The sequence below is a fragment of the Aquarana catesbeiana genome, linkage group LG09, assembly GCF_042186555.1.
Source record: "Aquarana catesbeiana isolate 2022-GZ linkage group LG09, ASM4218655v1, whole genome shotgun sequence".
In the NCBI taxonomy this organism is placed as follows: domain Eukaryota; kingdom Metazoa; phylum Chordata; class Amphibia; order Anura; family Ranidae; genus Aquarana; species Aquarana catesbeiana.
The window spans coordinates 41,756,208-41,775,659 of record NC_133332.1 but is presented as its reverse complement, the minus strand read 5'-3'; the positions used below and the strand labels follow the sequence as shown (position 1 = coordinate 41,775,659).

The 19,452-nt window shown below is 46.5% G+C and overlaps 1 protein-coding gene across 3 annotated transcripts in view; it reads right to left on the bottom strand.

Moving 5' to 3' along the window:
- Positions 1-16,584, bottom strand: part of LOC141107545 (class I histocompatibility antigen, F10 alpha chain-like) — a 121,207-nt gene extending 104,623 nt beyond the window's left edge. For 2 of the 3 annotated variants that reach the window (XM_073598358.1, XM_073598357.1), the window contains exon 1: positions 16,412-16,583. In XM_073598358.1, coding sequence (XP_073454459.1) covers positions 16,412-16,484 — 73 coding nt within the window. In that variant the 5' untranslated portion in view covers positions 16,485-16,583. Of the gene's footprint in view, positions 1-16,411 lie in introns of all 3 variants that reach the window. The other variant, XM_073598356.1, reaches the window with a different exon arrangement.
- Between the last annotated feature and the right edge of the window lie 2,868 nt (positions 16,585-19,452).

Here is a 19,452-nt window from a genome sequence, read left to right as displayed (position 1 = left end):
GGGGGGGACAAGAGAGCGCCCCCTTCCTGAACCGTAACAGGCCACATGCCCTCAACATTGGGAGGGTGCTTTGGAGTAGCCCCCCAAAACACCTTGTCCCCATGTTGGACAAGGGCCTCATCCCCACAACCCTTGCCCGGTGGTTGTGGGGGTCTGCGGGCGAGGGGCTTATCAGAATCTGGAAGCCCCCTTTAACAAGGGGACCCCCAGATCCCGGGGCTCCCCCTGTGTGAAATGGTAAGTGGGTAAAGTACCCCTACCATTTCACAAAAAACTGTCAAAAATGTTAAAAATGACAAGAGACAATTTTTGACAATTCCTTTATTTAAATGCTTCTTCTATCGTCTATCCTCCTTTGGTTTCTTCCTCCTTCTTCTTCTGGTTCTTCCTCTGGTGTTCTCATCCGGCATCTTCCTCAGCGGCGTCTTCTTCTCTTCATCTTCTTTTCTCGGGCCGCTCTGCATCCACGATTGGATGGGAGGCTCCCGCTGTGTGACGCTTCTCCTTTTCTGACGGTTCTTAAATAACGGAGGGTGGGGCCACCCGGTGACTCCGCCCCCCTCTGATGGGGACTTCCCTGTGGCATTCCCCGTGATGTCAGAGGGGGGCAGGGTCTTATACTGCCACCTACTGCTCTGATGTAGTACTGTAACAGCATCTACATATAAAAAAAAAAATAGTATTATTATTATTTCAGGTAATTATATAGTGCCGTCAATTTTACGCAGTACTTTACATATATATTGTACATCAGTCCCTACCCTCAAGGAGCTTACAACCTAAGATCCCTAACACACATTCATACATACACATACTGGGGCCAATTTAGACAGGATCCGATTAACCTACCAGCATGTCTTTAGAGTGTGGGAGGAAACCGGAGTACCCAGGGGAAACAGCAAAATGGAGACCTTTGCCAGGTTACCCCCCATATCAAAATTTTTGAAAAAATCTTATGCAGTTTGTTAGATCTTTGTTAGATCAGGTTAGATCAACCATTGTAGATCTCACACAAAAGAAGATATATTAACAGTTATTTGCTGGGGGGGCTAACCCGTCATCAGCCCCCCTTTTCAAAAAATTGACCAAACAGTTATTTATTTTGGAAGCTATTTGTTAGATCCGGTAAGATCAAGTGGTTTTAACATTAGATCTCACATGTTTAAAGACTTATTAAGTGATTGAGGGGGGCTGGCCCCCCTTATCAAATTTTCTGCCCAAAAATCATTCAGATCAAGTGGTTTTAACGTTAGATCTCACATCATTTCAGAGATATTCCACATCAGAATAGAGATATTAAATGGTACATATGGACGGGTTAGTCCCCCCACATGTAATTTTCTGGCTAAAAATCATTCAGGCTAATAGATATTCATTAGTTCCGGTAAGATCAAGTGGTTTTAATGTTAGATCTCACATCATTTCAGAGATATTCCACATAAAAATAGAGATATTAGGTGGTACATAAGGACGGGATGGCCCCCCACATGCAATTTTCTGGCCAAAAATCATCTAGGCTAATAGATATTTCTTGGATCCGGTAAGATCAAGTGGTTTTAACGTTAGAGATATTAGGTGGTGGTACATAAGGATGAGATTAGATCTCACATAATTAGAGACTTATTAAGTGATTAATGAGGGGGGCTGACCCCCTCTTATCAAATTTTCTGGCCAAAAAATCACCCCGGCTAATTGATATTCATTGGATCCAGTAAGATCAAGTGATTTTAATGTTTGACTATCCATAATTACAGGGATATTATGGATATTTGGTAGCGATGCACGGATATCCATACTAGTGACTATATCGGAGCCGATAATGAGCATTTTCACATGTACCAGTGAGGAGTGCCATTGAGCATACCAAAGTAAAGAGGGACACCTTCGAAACATGTTAGCCAGCAGCGGTTCGTATGTCCTCTCCACAGGACCTGGAAACTGCTACTAACAGACCAATCGCCTTGTGACTGTATAGTGCGATTTTTCTTTCTACCTTTGTGAGTAGATTTTATCTTGGTTTTAATAAATTTACCTTGGGATAATGCACTAGGCTGGTGCACTCTCTCTTTTTTTTTTCTTATCGTTCACTACTAGGATAATCCCATCCTGGAGAGCAGCAAGGCCGAAATTCACTGTCCTTTCTGAACCCTTGGAAACATCTAGCTTACACATCTGTGCGCAAGAGTATTTGCTTCTGTAGTAGCATACCGAAGTATGCTGAAATTATGTGGGACATTAATCGACAGGTGTGTCCAAGCCCAGTGAAGCTTGAAGCACAGTGCCAGAAGCCAGAGGGAAGCCAGAGGGAAACTTCGGAGGGCTCTGGTGAAAGAGCCAACCGGGTGCCCATCTACGGTAGCTGGCTCAAAACCAATGACATGAAGAGACAGCAGCGAAAGTCCAAACCCTTGCAGAGGGCCCCCCGTCGTTGCCTCCAAGCAACCCAGTGTCCCGCTTCCTTTCCTTTCCTGACATGCTGCCTGGTGTTGAAGAGTCAATGAACACCAGACTCCCAGAACTTAGCGCAGACTTAAGCCCGATCAGAATCTCTGCAGAAAGGAGCGTGGATACAAACCACCGAACAGGCCAGGGCCACCAATTCCTCTATGCTCCCTGACAAGCTGGTGGGACCTTCTCCTGTTGTTCCCATCCAAGTAAAGGGAGTCTACACCAAGGCCCTTCTGGATACTGGAGCTTACAGAGACTTCTATGGTTAGTGTCCGCAACATAACCGCTTCGCCAGTGAAGATGCCGGCTCAGATGTTGCTGGGACAAGTGAATCTGGCCACCCCAGTCTGATTTGGTGGGGGGGAGCAAAGGATGGGATCTCTGTGGAGGAGTTCTATCCGAAGAATACTCCCCTTTTGCCTGAATGGAAATAAAGGGCCAAGAATCAGCTCCTGAGATGGCAGGCTGCATTCTCCAAGAGTGAATTTGATGTGGGGTGTGCAAAAAGTGCCCAATACCGAATCCATCTCTTCGAGTGCATAAGTCGTTCAGGGAAAGAGTTTGATGGATTCCTTTAGGGCACTTGGAGGATCTGCGTGAACAACTGGCAAAGTTGAAGAGGACAGGTGTCATCCGAGAGTCCCAGAGTCCATGCGCTTCCCCAATAGTGGTGGTACAGAAGAAGAATGGGTCACTGAGGCTGGGTATTGACTACCAGACACTGAACCGAAGGACATTCCTGATTCGGTAAGACCCTGGAAGAGCATGAAGAGCGTCTGCAGAAGGTCCTGAAGAGACTCCATGATGAGGGGGATGAAGCTGTCTCTGGAAAAGTGCCAGTCTTATCAACTCTCAGTCAACTACCTTGGCCACATTGTGTCTGCTGACGAAATGGCTACCGACCTCTAGAACCTGGAAGCTGTCACCTCCTAGCCGAGGCCTACCAACGTAACTGAGCTTAGGTCATTTCTGGGATTCTGCTCTTATTACAGGAGATTTTTCAAGGGATTCGCTAAGACGCTGACCCTGATCTGGCAAAGCCTGTCAGACCAGCTGGAGGGCCCAGAAGACCCAGAGAGTCCATTCAGGAACAATGGACTCCGAAAGTGTGAAGAGGTTTTAGGCAGCTGAAGTGAAGCCTAACAACCGCTCCAGTCGTGGCCTATGCAGATCCAACCAAGCCATACGAGCTACACTTTGATGCCAGTCGAGATGGGTTGGGTGGGGTACAAGAGCATGACGGCCATCTACGGCCTGTTGCCTACGTGAGTCGGAACTCAGCCCCCGCCGAGAACTACCCCATGCACAAACTTGAGTTCCTGGCCTTGAAGTGGGCGGTGGTAGATAAGCTGAGGGATTACCTGTATGGAGCGGAGTTCGTGATCAAGACAACAATCCTCTCACCTACAGCCTCACTACCACCAAGTTGGACGCCATGGGTCACATATGGTTGGCTGCTCTATCAGGGTTTATTTTCAGCCTGAAGTATCGACCGGGGTCGGGAAACAAGATGCAGATGCTTTGTCAAGAAGGTCAGATTGTTCCAGAGACCCTCCAGAAGAATAGGCCCAGCTGACACCTAAAGGGCAATGAGCCTTATGTCAAGGAGCAGAACATCAACCTGGAGTAGGATCCAGAACCGATGGGGTTGGTGTGTCAGCCGCTGGTGTCCCCAGATGTTATTGCAATGTCACCCAAGTTGGGGATGAAGGTTTCAGGTGCACAGAGGGTTGGTCTACCGAAGGGGCCCCTCTGATGATTCTGAAGAAAAATGGGAGCTATTGCTATCTGAAAAACATAGGGAGACAGTATTAACTGCCCTACACGACAACCATGGCCAGCTAGGGCCCAAGAGGACCTTTCACCTGGTGAGGGACCAGTTCTACTGGCCCTGTATGCAGGCTGAAGTTGAGGACTATTGCCACTCCTGCATCAGATGTATCCAAAGGAAGACTTTGCCTCACTGAGCTGCCCCAATGGGCCATCTTCAGAGTCAGGGACCCATGGAGCTGGTGTACATTGACATTCTGTGCTTGGAGCCTGATCAGAGCGGGCAGGAAAATATCCTGGTAGTGACTGACCATTCCACTCGGTATGCCCAGGCGTTTTCCACGAGGGACCAACAAGCATCCATGGTGGCCAAGATCTTCGCTGAGAAATTCTTTGTGCACTATGGTCTGTCCCAATGCATCCACTCTGATCAAGGGAGAGATTTCGAGAGTAGTCTCATCAAGAGACTTTTAGACCTGTTGGGCATCAGGAAGTCTAAAACCACTCTGTATCATCCTCAAGGAGATCTTCAACCAGAGAGTTTCAACCAAACCCTCCTGGAAATGCTTGGAACTCTAAGTTCAGAACAAAAGCAGCACTGGAGCACGCATATAGTGTCTATTATGCATGCTTATAACAGCACCGCAAATGATGCCACAGGTTACTCGCCCTATAGTTTGATGTTCGGATCATAGGCCCGGCTGCCAGTAGACTTGGCCTTCAGCACATCCCTCGACCATGCCTCAACAACTTCCCACAGGAAGAGCAAAGTTGAAATATACACTATATGTATGTACATGAAGGATTTCTGCTACAACAAATCTTATGTAATTGAAAAAAAAATGGTGACATTGATCGATGGATAATATGTGAATGTTCAATAAAACCTTTTTTGATTTAAAAAAAAAACAACTTCCCACAGAGGGTATGTGGATCGCCTGCAGAGACATCTGAAAATTGCCTATGATAAGGCTCAAGCTGCCTCATATGCCCGAGGACAGAGAAACAAAATAAATTTTGACCTCAGGGTATGAGTACAGGACCTACAGCCGGATGACAAGGTAATGCTGAGAAACTTGTGTGTCCCAAGAAAGCACAAGTTGACTGACCACTGGAAGTCGCAGCCCTATGTCGTTTGCAAGCATCTGCCAGGACACCCAGTATATCAAATCCGGCCAGAGGGAAGCACAGGCCTTGGCATCGCAATCATGTTTCCTCTGTCAGAAGCAGTTCATGTACCACCACAGCCAGATTTACAGCCCACACCCATGGCCTCTCAAAAATCCCGGCCAGTGACTAGATCTCACTCTGTACCCCTTGCTGAAGATGAAAACAGCAAGGATGAAGAGAGAGATTGTCTGTGGCCATCTCAAATGAAAGGGCCCACCACCCCCCCTTTTCTTTGCCTCCCAAGGTGACTGAGGTGACTCTCAGGCCAGAGGCTCCTGAATTTGTACCTCAAAGTTTTGAAGAGTTGGAAGACCCTCAATCTTCCCTGCTGACAACAGACCCCTAAGACTTTCCATCCTTCTTCATTGAGGAAGCTGAAGCTGATATGCAGGAAGAAGAGACCAGTGTGCCTGTAACCCCAGAACCTAAAGAACAGCAAGAGCGAAGGGTTATTCACCTGACCTAAAGAATAACATATTATACTTTGGGTGAAAGCTCTGAGGAGGTCGTTCTCATTGTAAAAAGAACTCTTGAAGTAACTGACCCTTCCACCGCAGATTTGGTGGTGGGCAATCCCAACTCACTGTCAGGGCTGGGCTCAGCCCTTCTTTCTCTGAGCTGGCCGCTCAGCTGACGGCTAATTGCCAGCTCCTATCTCTCCACAGTTACTCAGCTGTTGATGATATCCTGCTCGTCAGTCTTGCCTACTTAAGCAGTCCAGTCCAGAGGATCTCTGCCTTCGCCTTGGTCAACATCACAGAAACAATCTCCTGCGATCCTGTTCAAGACTTGCTTTGCTGACATCCCTTCTGGCTCCAGATCCTGCTTGCTGTTCCATTACATTGATCCCTGACTTCTGGCTGGGCTGACTATCCGTTCCGGTTACTGAACTTTGGCTATGTTTTGACTACATTTGTTCTTTTTACTTTTATTATTAAACAAGTGCGATTTACTGTACTTCTGTCTCGGCCTGATTTCTTGGTTTCTGACACTAACCCCTGGCACATCTAACTGGGCCATTCCAGTTAAGGTGGCCTGTAGGCAGGACAACCTCCCCTCCTATGCTAATTGGTGGGATGTTCCTCTGCCAAGGTTTTTTGCAAATGTAAATTATATGCTTTCCTGTGCACACTAACCTGTTTTTTTTTTCGTGGGTATATCAAAAGCACGTAAAAGGTCATAGACTCTTTACCTCCTTTGGCAGACCAAAGGTTCTTTGGTGGGGGGAGTGTGTAGCAGGGGCTACTCTATCACTTGTGGTCCCGCACCTCCCCCCATTCCCGCCAGCGACCACCGGATTGAATAGACACTGACACAGGCACTCACTGAGGGAGAACACGCCTGTCAGTCCCTGTGGGGTATTTCTCCCCCTCCATCTCCTCTTCCTGTGTCCCTATTGGCAGGGAGAGGGAGCCAATCAAGCAGCAGCAGAGGACCACGGGACTTGAAGTCTCATGACAATGCAGCCCCAATGATTTCTACAGGGGGTGGAACTACCAAGCCCAGCCTGCTTTGCAAGAAGGGGGCTATCTAAAGACTTAAGCTTGTTGGTCTGAGGAGAGATCACTATGAGGCAGGGAGGTGAACGGAGGTGTGAGGAGAGACTACACGCACCCGCTGAAGAACCATCCAAAGACTGTTCCAGAGACCATCCAGAGACAGTTGAAGATGGATGTACCTTCTGTACCACCTAATATCTCTATTTTGATGTGGAATATCTCTGAAATGATGTGAGATCCAACGTTAAAATCACTTGATCTTACCGGATCTAACGAATATATATTAGCCTGAATGATTTTTGGGCAGAAAATTTGATAAGGGGGGCCAGCCCCCCTCATTAATCACTTAATAAGTCTTTAACTATGTGAGATCTAACCTTAAAACCACTTGATCTTATAAATAGCGTCCAAAATAGCTATTTGGTCATTTTTTTGATAAGGGGGGGCTGACATCATGGCTCTGTCCTGAGTGGCTCTGTCACAAGTGATGCGCAGTTTCACCGACGCAGTTTAACGAAAGCAGAATAACTAAAGCTGCATGAACAAGAACTCTGCTCCGTTCTGCAAGACGACAAGCAAACCAGCTTTGACATCTATTTTAGATTAGGTTCGTTTCCCACTCTCTATCCACTAACATGCTCCTTATTCTCGTCCTTCTCACATTGGTGTCTTCTATCCTCAAATTATCTTTACTCTACCCCTCCTCTCTTCCCTGCAGCATGCACATATCACCCTCACTCCTACCCTCTCCCTACTATGGCACCCATCATCTCCTGCATTTGCTGCACCCACATGCTGACAAACACCAGGGCCACTAGACACGTGTGCTCATGCACATCCCACTCCCACCTTGCCTTCCTCGCCCTCCTCCTTCTAGTCTCAGGTGACATTTCTCCTAATCCTGGTCCGCCATTTTCCAAATACAAGCCACATATCCAATACCCCTCCCCCTCTGGCAACCACCACAATCCACTCAGTTTAATTTCTATCCCCCTGCTTCCTCAAAGCACCCCATCAATCTCATGCGCCCTTTGGAACGCCCGCTCCATCTGTAACAAGCTAACATCTGTACATGACCTCTTCATCTCTCATGGCTTGAACATACTCGCCATAACAGAAACCTGGCTTCAAAATTTTGACTCAGCTTCTCCTGCTGCCCTCTCCCATGGTGGTCTCCATTGGACTCACTGCCCAAGACCCAACAGACAGAAAGGAGGTGGAGTTGGCTTCCTTCTATCCCCACAAAGCACCATCCAAGTCCTTCCTGTCCCTCCCTCTCTTCTTTCGAGATGCACTGTATTCGTCTGTTTTCTCCCATTTCTCTTAGGATTGCAGCAATTTATCGGCCTCCAGGACCGGTATCGCGCTTTCTTGATGACTTTGCTGCCTGGCTACCCTACTTTCTCTCCTCTGAAATACCCACCATTATTCTTGGTGACTTTAACATTCCTGTCAATGTTAACAGCCCAACTACAGCTAAACTTCTCGACTTAACCTCATGTTTTGACCTAACCCAATGGACACATACTTCCACTCACTCCAGTGGTAATACCCTTGACCTTGTATTCTCCCATCTCTGCAACCCTGGCAACCTCACCAACACCCCCTTTCCTCTATCTGATCACAACCTCATTACTTTCAGTGTATCCTTGCCTCCAACCACCCATCCCTCCAAGCAGCAAACAATTACTTGTAGAAACCTTCGCCACTTTAACCCTTCTCTTCTCTATTCTGCTACTGACCACCTATATGACATAATCTCTCCCCTGTCCTGTCCTGACCTGGCCACCTCTGTCTACAACAGTTCACTCTCATCATCACTAGATGCACTTGCTCCGCTAACCACACGCAGAATCAGGCCCCGACCGTTACAACCCTGGCAAACTGACAACACTAGAAATCTCAAGAGACATTGCCGTACTCTTGAACAGCTGTGGCGTAAAACCAAATGCCTGCAAGACTTCACCCTATATAAATCTGCCCTTCTAAAATACAATTCATGCCTCCATGCTGCCAAACAAGCCTACTTTGTCTCTTTTATTAATTCCTTGTCATCCAGTCCCCGTCGGCTCTTCTCAACCTTTAACTCTCTACTTCGTCCACCACCCCCTCTACCCACTAACTCACTCACTGCCCAAGAGATTGCCAATAACTTCAAAGACAAAATCGATGCAATTCGTGAGGACATCTCCACTGTGCGTACGTCTTCCCCACCCAACATACCTTGCCTAGCAGCACATTCTCCTCTTTTGAATTGGCTACTACGGAAGAGGTTTACAAAAATTTTCTCGGATGCCCACCTAACCAATTGTCCCTTGGATCCTGTTCCCTCACAACTACTACGGTCACCCTCTTCTTCTATCCTATGCTCCCTCACCCACATCTTCAATCTCTCCCTCTCTAGTGGCATCTTCCCCTCCCCTCTAAAACATGCGCAGATCACTCCCATTCTTAAAAAGCCCTCACTGGACCCTACTGACCTGAACAACTTAAGACCCATCTCATTGCTCCCATTCACCTCGAAACTTCTAGAACGCTTAGTCTACAACCGTCTTAGCTCCTACCTCAATGAAAATAACCTTCTTGACCCCTTACAGTCTGGCTTTCGCTCGCAGCACTCCACGGAAACTGCCTTACTAAAACTCACTAATGATTTACTAACTGCTAAAACCAACAGCCAGTACTCCATACTCCTACTACTTGACCTCTCTGCGGCCTTTGATACTGTTGACCCCCCGCTCCTTCTCAATAAGCTACATTCCCTTGGCCTCCGAGATTCTGCTCTATCCTGGTTCTCTGCCTATTTATCACAGCGCTCCTTCAGTGTCACCTACAACTCTGTCTCCTCCTCTCCATTGCCCCTTTCTGTGGGGGTCCCCCAAGGCTCGGTTCTTGGACCCCTTCTCTTCTCTATCTACACCCCCTCCCTCGGTCACTTAATAACTGCCCATGGCTTCCAATACCACTTATACGCTGATGACACCCAAATCTATCTGTCTACTCCTCACCTCACTCCTTCAGTCTCCTCTCGCATTACTAACTTACTAACTGACATATCAGCATGGATGTCGCACCACTTCCTTAAACTAAATCTCTCTAAAACTGAGCTATTAATATTCCCCCCGTTCCCCCCCCCCCCGCCCGTGAACCCCTCCATGACTTTTCCATCAAAATCAACAATGCAACCATCAGTCCCTCCCCTCACGCCAGGGTACTAGGTGTAATCCTAGACTCTGACTTGTCATTTCAGCCTCAAATCCAATCGTTGTCAAAAGTTTGTAGAATTCACCTCCGTAACATCTCTAAAATTCACCCCTTTTTAACAAATGAAACCACCAAGCTCCTCATTCACTCCCTTGTTATCTCTCGCCTTGACTATTGCAACTCCCTTCTCATTGGCTTACCTCTCCATAGGCTATCCCCTCTTCAGTCTATCATGAATGCTGCTGCCAGACTTATCCACCTTACCAACCGCTCAGTGTCTGCCAACCCTCTACTCCAATCCCTACACTGGCTCCCAATCACCCAGTGAATTAATTTAAAAATACTAACCACAACATACAAAGCCATTCACAACTCTGCCCCGAGCTACATCGCTAATCTTGTCTCCAAATATCATCCAAATCGACCTCTCCGCTCCTCTCAAGACCTCCTGCTTTCAAGCTCTCTCATCTCCTCCTCCCATGCTCGTCTCCATGATTTCTCCAGAGCCTCTCCCATCCTCTGGAACTCGCTACCTCCATCTATCCAGCTATCCCCTACTCCTTGCTACCTTCAGGCGATCCCTGAAAACTCATCTCTTCAGGAAAGCCTATCACGTCTCCAACTAATCTCCTATCACTTCCACCAGCTCATTCCCCACAGTTACAACCTTTTGTACCACCTGCCCCACCCTATTAGATTGTAAGCTCTTCTGAGCAGGGCCCTCTTAATCCTCTTGTATTTTATTGTATTATAACTGTATTGTCTCCCTTTTTATATTGTAAAGCGCTGCGTAAACTGTTGGCGCTATATAAATCCTGAACAATAATAATAATGACGGTTTAGCCCCCACCCGAATTATTGTTAATATTGCTTCTCCTGTGTGAGATCTAATGCAAACAACGGTTGATCTAACCTGATCTAACAAAGATCTAACAAAGATCTAACAAACTGCATAACGTTTTTTCAAAAATTTTGATATGGGGGGGCTAGCCCGGCAGAGGTAAACGGAGAACATGCAAACTCCAGGCAGATTGTGTTGTGGTCAGGATTCGAACCAGTGACCCTTTTTGCTGCTAGGTGAAAGTGCTAACCACTACACCACTGTGCTGCCCCAAATTGCAGAATATGTGTCCAGGTCATACAGAGCATTCTCATCAGAGGGACCGGCTTACTTCAATCAGTGGCTTTAGCCCGGATTGCTGACACAGTCAAATCCAACAAACTAAAAATGTTTTTTTAATACAAATTGCTCATATGAACCTCTTATTAGCCTTTAGTGAACCCTTATTATACCTAATAATTACCTTGTTTGCCCTTTTCTTTTTTATATTATTGCAGCTTACCAGTACTTAGCAATGGCTGCATTTTTTTGTTAACTTTTTAATTTTTTCCACCCAGTAATACTGCCAGCAAGTCTATTATTTTTTTTAACTTACTTTACCAGACCAAGCTGTCCAGCAAAAGTAGCAGTTGGAAGGATGAGACAAACCATTTGCCACTGACAGGGGTGCTTACAATGAACAGCTTTTATTTTTAATGTAAAATATTTACCCTAAGGCTGGGTTCACACTGGAACCCGCTGCGGATCACACAGGAGCGCTGTGTGTCCCTGTTCCCCATTTCAGGGATGAGTCAGGGCCAAATCTATGCCTGAATTCGGCCCTGAAATGGAGCCAAAGATGCACAGCGTTTCTGTGCAGTGCGCTCCGCAGCCGCAACAGAGATATGTGAACTGGCTCCATAGAGAATCAGCCACATTCTCCTGTTATGCGAATTGGATGCGGGGAAATCCACATCTAATTCGCATAGGAGTAAACCCGGCCTAAAAGAAAAATGTTGTAACTACATTTGCTTTAATTTGTTAGTCAAGTCCATCTAAATCAGCCTATGTATCTAACACTACCCTCCCCGACTGACAATGCTGCTGTTCAAGGGTGTCTCTGCTGCTCCTCCATCCAGAGTGGAGACACCCTAACATGGGAGGTGTGTTACTGGCAGGATCAACAAGCAAAAATAAAGGGGAAAAAAAAACCTGATATAACCAGTGCAGCCATCACAAGATCAGTAAGCTGCAATATATAAAATTATTATTTTTTTCAATGTAATACCTCTTTATGTTTTCTGTTAAATGAAGACATCACAGCCGGCCTTGTGAATTCTCAAAGCATTTCGTGGACTGTGTGTCCTTTTTTTCAGGAGATAAGTGGAGGTAATATTCCCAAATAACATATTTTCATGGTCAGTTGTGACATCTCATACAAAATACCTTAAATGACACACTACATCATTTACACATTGTGATAATGCATATTATTTACATATCTGTTAATATCACAGCTTTGTCCAATCACAGGAAGCCAACCCAACACCAATTATTCAAAGGAAACCACAAAGGGCACATTGGAAGCCGGTCTATATCCTTCAACTACAACAAATATGTAAGGGAAGTAAAGATGATTGTAACTCTAAAACAATTCCACCCTATGTTGGGTAGAAAGAGACACCATACTCCACCATCCCATATCCCCATCACAGTATGGGAAACACTGACTATATATACACACTATAGTGCCAAAAGTATTGGGACACCCCTCCAAATCATTGGATTCAGGTGTTCCTATCACCTCTATGGCCACAGGTGTATAACATCGTACATCTAGGCATGCAGATCACTTCTAAGAACATTTGTGAAAGAATGGGTCACTCTCAGGAGCTCAGTGACTTCAAGCGTGGTACCGTGATTGGTTGCCACCTGTGCACAAGGTTGCAGGGCACTTGCAGAGCGGCCTCATTCACTTGAATGGGTCATGCTTGTCGGGCGCTACACCCACCGACCATGAGAGAGTGTATAACTCCTGTTGTGGCTGTGAAATGTGTACACCCCTGGCCACTGTAGCTAAAGGGGGTTTGGGTGGGTGTAGTAAAAACATGTCTATGGGGTTTTACCACCCCCCAAACTGCAAATGTAAATGAACCCCTACTGTTCTGAGCCCCGTATAAGGCTGTGTTCACCTGCATCTGTGACCTTCCCGGCTTAGCTGCACTTTGCTATAGACTTCTATTATATCCTGCAGGAGTGGTACATTTTGTGAAAGCACCAAAACTCCTGCATTCAGAAAATGCACCAAAACCCGCAGGATATAATAGAAGTCTATGGCTAAGTGCAGCAAACCCACAGGAAAGCTGCAGGTACACTGTACTGCACCCATGGTGTGGGTAAACCGCAGCACATCAGTGTGAAAGAAGCCATATACTATAATGCCCAGTGTATTGCTTCACACTGACCTGAAGATCTCTTCTTTCCCCCTGCTGGCACCACTCTGGAGACCACTAGCCGGGAAAAGAGGTGGAGTGCAGTTGGTATCACTCCCCATGGGACACGAGCCGACACTACAGAGTAGACATCGGATTATGTGGCTCCCTACTACAGATCAACTTTACAAGTAGTCCCTCTGCATTGCACTCGGATGCTCTGGGATGGCCGGTCAGCAAGCCCAGACTGAGATCTACCAGTCACCGGTCCATGATCTTCTGGTAGATCTCAATCTACAGGTTCCTGACCCCCTGGTTTAAAGGGGTTGTAAAGGTAAAATTTTTTTTTTTTAAAAATAACAAACATGTTATACTTACCTTCACTGTGCAGCTCGTTCTGCACAGAGTGGCCCTGAACCTGCTCTTCTGGGGTCCCTCGGCGGCTGTTTCAGCTCCTCCCCGCAAGCATTAACCACCTTAATGCGAGCTCCCTCGCATGGTGGTGAGTGCTTGCGGGCGCGCTCCCGTGATACAGCCGGCGGCTATAGCCGCTCGCTGTATCACTCGGCCCCGCCCCCGGCGCGCCGCGTCATCGGATGTGATTGACAGCAGCACGAGCCAATGGCTGCGCTGCTTTCAATCCATCCACTGCAGCCAATCAGCGACTAGGCTGAGCTGCAATGGAGATGACGAGAACGAGCAGCGGAGATTCGAGGCGTCAGGTAAGTAAAACGGGGGGGATGGGGGCGGCGGTATTGTCAAAAGTTTTTTCACCTTAATGCATATAATGCATTAAGGTGAAAAAATGTTTATCTTTACAACCCCTTTAATGCATTCCCTGCATTAATGTACTGTATAAAATGCCCCACCAACTGTTATACCCACCTCCTTCCTAAACACCTACCTGACTCCGGTCACCACTCCAGTGCTGACCCAGCTGCAGTACTTCTCTTCTCACCTCCTGGTCTCACAGGAGACACTAAGGGTGGTGGGAGCCATAGGCTCCTCCTACTGTCAGCCCCATATTCATGTCCCTTTCTACAACAGGTACACAGATCTGTCACCTCAACCAACATTTGTTGTGCGGAGGAAGGTCAGGATTATAAATAAGGATGAGCTCAGGTGTGTTCACAACCCGCACATGTAGAGCCCACCAGGAAGTCGGCACTGCACAGCGCTAATCACAGGCAGACATTCCTCGATCTCTGCAGCCGCAGATCTGGAAAATGTCTCACTGTCTGCGATTAGTGATGTGCAGTGCCGACTTCCTGGTGGGCTCTGCATGTGCGGGTTGTGAACACACCTGAGCTCATCCTTAATTATAAAGTGTTTCTTAGACACTCCCTGTGAATTCCCTGAATGTTTCTTTTTCTTATAGCCAGAGGGGAGGAATGTAAAAAAGTAATACATGCAAAATAAAGATAAAAAGGTTCGATCAGAGCCTGATTGAGGATAATGTCAGGGTCAAAAAAATTAGGTAGGATTAAAAAAAAGTTACATCATATATTTTATGTCCCTACTATAGATACAAACTGCAAATAAATTACACTTTTGTGCTCTCACCATGAACATCAGATGTAGGAATATTTATTTTGGAGGTTTTTTTTGTGGTCATGGAAACCGCAAAAAATATACAGTTAAAGTTACAAAAAAAAGTTTTGTTTTACTATTTTCAGTAAATTTTCCTTTGCTAATAAAGCCTCTTGCACATGAGTGGAAAAACGCAGCATTTGTAGCTGTGTAGGTTTTTTAAAGAAATCTGAACACAGATACATTGTTACTTATGGGACAATCCCCACAGCTGCAATAAGTGCCGTAATGAAGCAATGTGTTCAGATCCATAAAAAAGAACATTATATGTTTAAGTGCAGTCATTTCAATAAATGTATACACAAATATACATGAATGTATATACATACATTGAAACACTGGCAGCTAGAAGAGTATGAAGATATATTTGATGGGCTCATGTACACTGCAGCTCAAAAAAAAGCTGCTTTATTTCTCTGTCTAAAAGCCTGAAGAAGCTTGTGCTTTTTGTGCTCTTTTGTGTTTTTTTATTGCATATTTTGAGCTTTTTTGAGGTTTTGTGACTATAAGCGTTTCAATAACCCTCCCCTCAGCTAATTTTTTCATTGTTTTTTGTGCCTTTTCACACTTTTTTGGGTGCTTAGGTTTATTTTATAATTAAAAGCTTTGAGAGGTCAAAAACATGAGTTTGGTGGGTTTTTGTTTCTGCCTGTAAGCTCATATGCCTGTAATCTCCTAAAAGAGCCATAGTGTGTATAGTGTGTATGGACACATTGGCTAACATGGAGGGGAGTTTCCAGGCAGAGAAAATTGAGAGCTCAAAAAAAGCTCAAAAGCCTGTAGGAGCCGCTTGTTTGAGACGTAGTGTGCATGATCAATAAGTATGTACATGCAAATGAACATTTATACACCTGTACATGTGTATACTTAAGGCTTTTACGTTTTTAATCAGAAACTTTTTGCCAGCAAGATTCTGCATATAAACAAACATCAGTAAATTATTACATTGGTGTGAAAGAGGCCCCCCAAAAATAGAGATATCCATTACCATTTTATCCTGAAAAAACAAAATAAATTCTCCTGGATACAGTAAGTAGTTGTGATGATACTGTATGTTCAGTTTTACTAACACATGTCAAAGTTACAAAACTTTGTTCAGGCATTAAGGGGTTATCACCCTAAATATTTATAGTTTAGATCACACAGATGAGACTGAACACAGCGCCCCCTCCAGGATGAGATCTATAAGAGGAAATAGGTGTGATGAGTGAGAAGGTGAAATGTATTGTCAGCTGATACATTGTAATGTCTTCTGACCCCCTGACCTCTCCGTCCATCATCAGCTCCGTACACAAGATCAATAAAGATCCTTCAGAGCCTGGAGAGCCGTATTGTCATCTTCACACAGACAGGACATGGTTGTCACTTCCACAATACTTCTACCTTTATCACTAAACATTGATTTCTACCATTCTATACAACACTTGGAGGAAATCCCCCCCACTGACAAGATGTCATCTATATTGTCCTCTACTTACCACACTCCACCCCTGACACCCCCAGAATAATCAGGATGAGGGGGATCATCATCTTCATCCTCCCCGCTGTCATCTATAGAGAGACCCCAAAACACGACAACCTTCCACTTCACCCAGATCAGGACAGTCTGTGTACAGGAAGGCAGAGCTCAATGCTGATTGGAGGAGGCTTCCCCTCTCTCCAATAGGAAAATGAGGAGATGGAGGATCAGCAGTTACCAGGCAGAATGAGATTACGAAGGTTGGAGATGAGAAGCCACAAAGTGAAAGTGAAACCTGCAGACATTCCACCAATAGAGTTCTAGAAATCCAAAGATTGTAAATGTGCAAATCCCCCAATCATCTCCTAATACTGGGCATTGGTGAGATCCACAAGAAATCCCAGAGACCAATCACAGGAGGGATCTCTACTTATTGATCTGAGAACCCTCCGCACCATTCCACACCAGAGAAGGAGCTTACAATCTAATGACCCCCCACCAGTGTTGCCAACTGCCCATATTTTTACGGGCAGCTCGTAAATGCAGGAGAAAAATGCCAATAAAAAAAATGTCTGCTACTGGCTCTGATCATGCACAGTTCCAGAAATTCCCAAGCCAATCTGATCCTCAGTTGAACCTGCATTCGGGTGGCGCCGGTGGGCAGTGCTCAGCCTGCACTCATAGTGCATAGCTCCCAACTGTCCCTGATTTTGAGGGACAGTCCCAGATTTGGAACAAAGTCCCTCTGGTCGCCTAGTCGCCTGACAAGTCGCCTCCTGTTCTGTACAATGGAACCATTCTAATCGGAGCGACGCAAGTTGCTCCGACTTAGAAAAAGGTTCCTGTACGACTTTGGGGGCGACTTGGGGCGACTTGCATAGACTTCTCTACAGAAGTCATTTTGCAAGTCGCCGCGGAAGTCGCTTGCAGGTCGCCTCGCCGAGGCGACCTGCAAGTCGTGTTGCCCCTGTGTGAACCGGGTCTAAAGGGTTGTTTGTTCATCCACGTTTTAAATGGTCACCAACCACTATGCAAATCGGAGACAGGGGCTTTAATATGTTACTAAACCCAGGACCCTGCATTCACTATATCTGGTCTCCCACAGTACACAGAACATGGAAATGCAATAGCTTAGTACATATAAACTGATAAATACCTTTTCTCATCAGCAGTATATAGCAGACTCTTAGAGCCACACTAGACTTATTTACAATAAACCCATTATAGCAGAATTGATGACATTAGCATTTAACAGTACGAGTCCCAACAGTATAAATCAGTCACCATTCTAATATGGCATATAAAGGGTTCCCAGAGTGTGTGTTTTTGGGGGGACATGGAGCTGAATCCAAAGTAATACCAACCCCAGGGTCCCCAGGCATACAGCTCACAGAGAGCACCATTCCCCCAAATGCTAGGGCCCATAATCAAAAGGCAACAGGCCCGCACCCAGTCCTCTCCAACAGCCTCTGTCCCGGCTAGGTCCGTCACATTTCTCCCCTTTAGGCAGGAGACTAACACAGGAGGAGACCCCAGACGGGTTGACTCCGAAGTTAGTCCATAGTTCCAGTCCTCTACTGCCTGTACCCACACAGTACCCCAAACAAATTATTCCAAACAGAGTATTACTCACCCAGCCATCCTCTGCCTCTCTCAGAGAACATATCCGCCGCTGGGGAGAGGCCCGGACTGGCCCTTCTCCCTGGAGTCCTTTCTGCCACTGGAGAGAAGACAGGGGGACTGAGCTCACTCCATCCTGCTGTTGGGGATCTGGGCCGACTGCCCAGCATCCCTGGGGTATACAGGTGAGGACTGAAGCCCCATCAACCGACACCAGATCAAGCTGCAGTTGTGAGGTGATGACTGCATTCTCTCCTTGGATCCTGATCTGCAGCTCGTGATAGACTGCCACCTCCTCACCTTGGGCCTCCACAATTGCTGCAGGTGTGGGGCAGAGGTCTTGGACCCTCTGTCCGGTTGCCAGCACTTCTGCTGGGGGTTTGCCAGGTGGTTCCTCCTCTACAGAAACGTCTATGAAATCCCCAGTCTCTGGAATTGGTAAAAGTGTGGGACAGAGGTCTTGGACCCTCTGTTCAGTTACCAGATCTTCAGCTGGAGAAGTTTGTTTTAACTCCATAGATGCTGCTGGCAGAAAATCACATGTCCCTGTCAGTGTTGTGGGAGAAAGGCCGAACACAGTGAACTTTGGCCCTGATAGCAGCTCTTCTGCTGGAGGCTCATCAGGTTGTTCTTCCTCAGCAGAAAAGTCTATCAAACCCCATGTCTCTGCAACTGATGTCTGGGGATAGAGGTTCACCATCTCCTGTCCATGGAACCCAGAAGATGCTATCATTTCTGGGCAGAGGTTAGCAGAGCTCTGCCCTGTTGTCAGCACTTCAGGTTTGGGGACAGCAATCTCTGGATTTTCCACTGCCGATTCTCTGGCATGCTGCTGAACTTGTTCTAGCAGTTTCCTGTATGCCCTTTCCAGATGCTGTTCCTTCCTTAGTAAATGGTCCAGATCAGGTTTGAGCTCTGAGACCCCTGCAAGACCGAGCATAGACTCTCTATAGTCTCTCAGGTCCTCAAGGTCAGGTTCCCCTTCATCGCCAAACATAAAAAGATCTGTAAGGTTCTCCCACAGCAATCCAGGGTCGCCAAAGTCATATCCCTCCGGAGAGCATTCTGTTGTCTCCCCTAAATATCCCTCCTCTGCGTGCCATTGCAGACGCCGATAACGATTGTCCAGCTCTATCTTCTGCTGGACCAACCTGTCCAACTCAGTCACCCATTGCTCCTGGGGCCGCTCTCCCAGGAATGCCATCCGCAATGCCCGTTGGTCACTGGCCCATTGCTACTGGGTTGGAAAGCACTTGCCCTGTTTTATACCAGTGAGACGGAGGGCTGCAATCCAGAGCTCCACCCAAATTTGCTGCCTAAGCTCCAGGTATTCATCCTCAGACACAGTCCTGGTGTATGTTGAAAGGATGATCTGAAGCAGCCCCGGGAACTCTGATGCCAGGTCCATATCTCCGCTGGGGTGACTGAAGTCTGCTATGC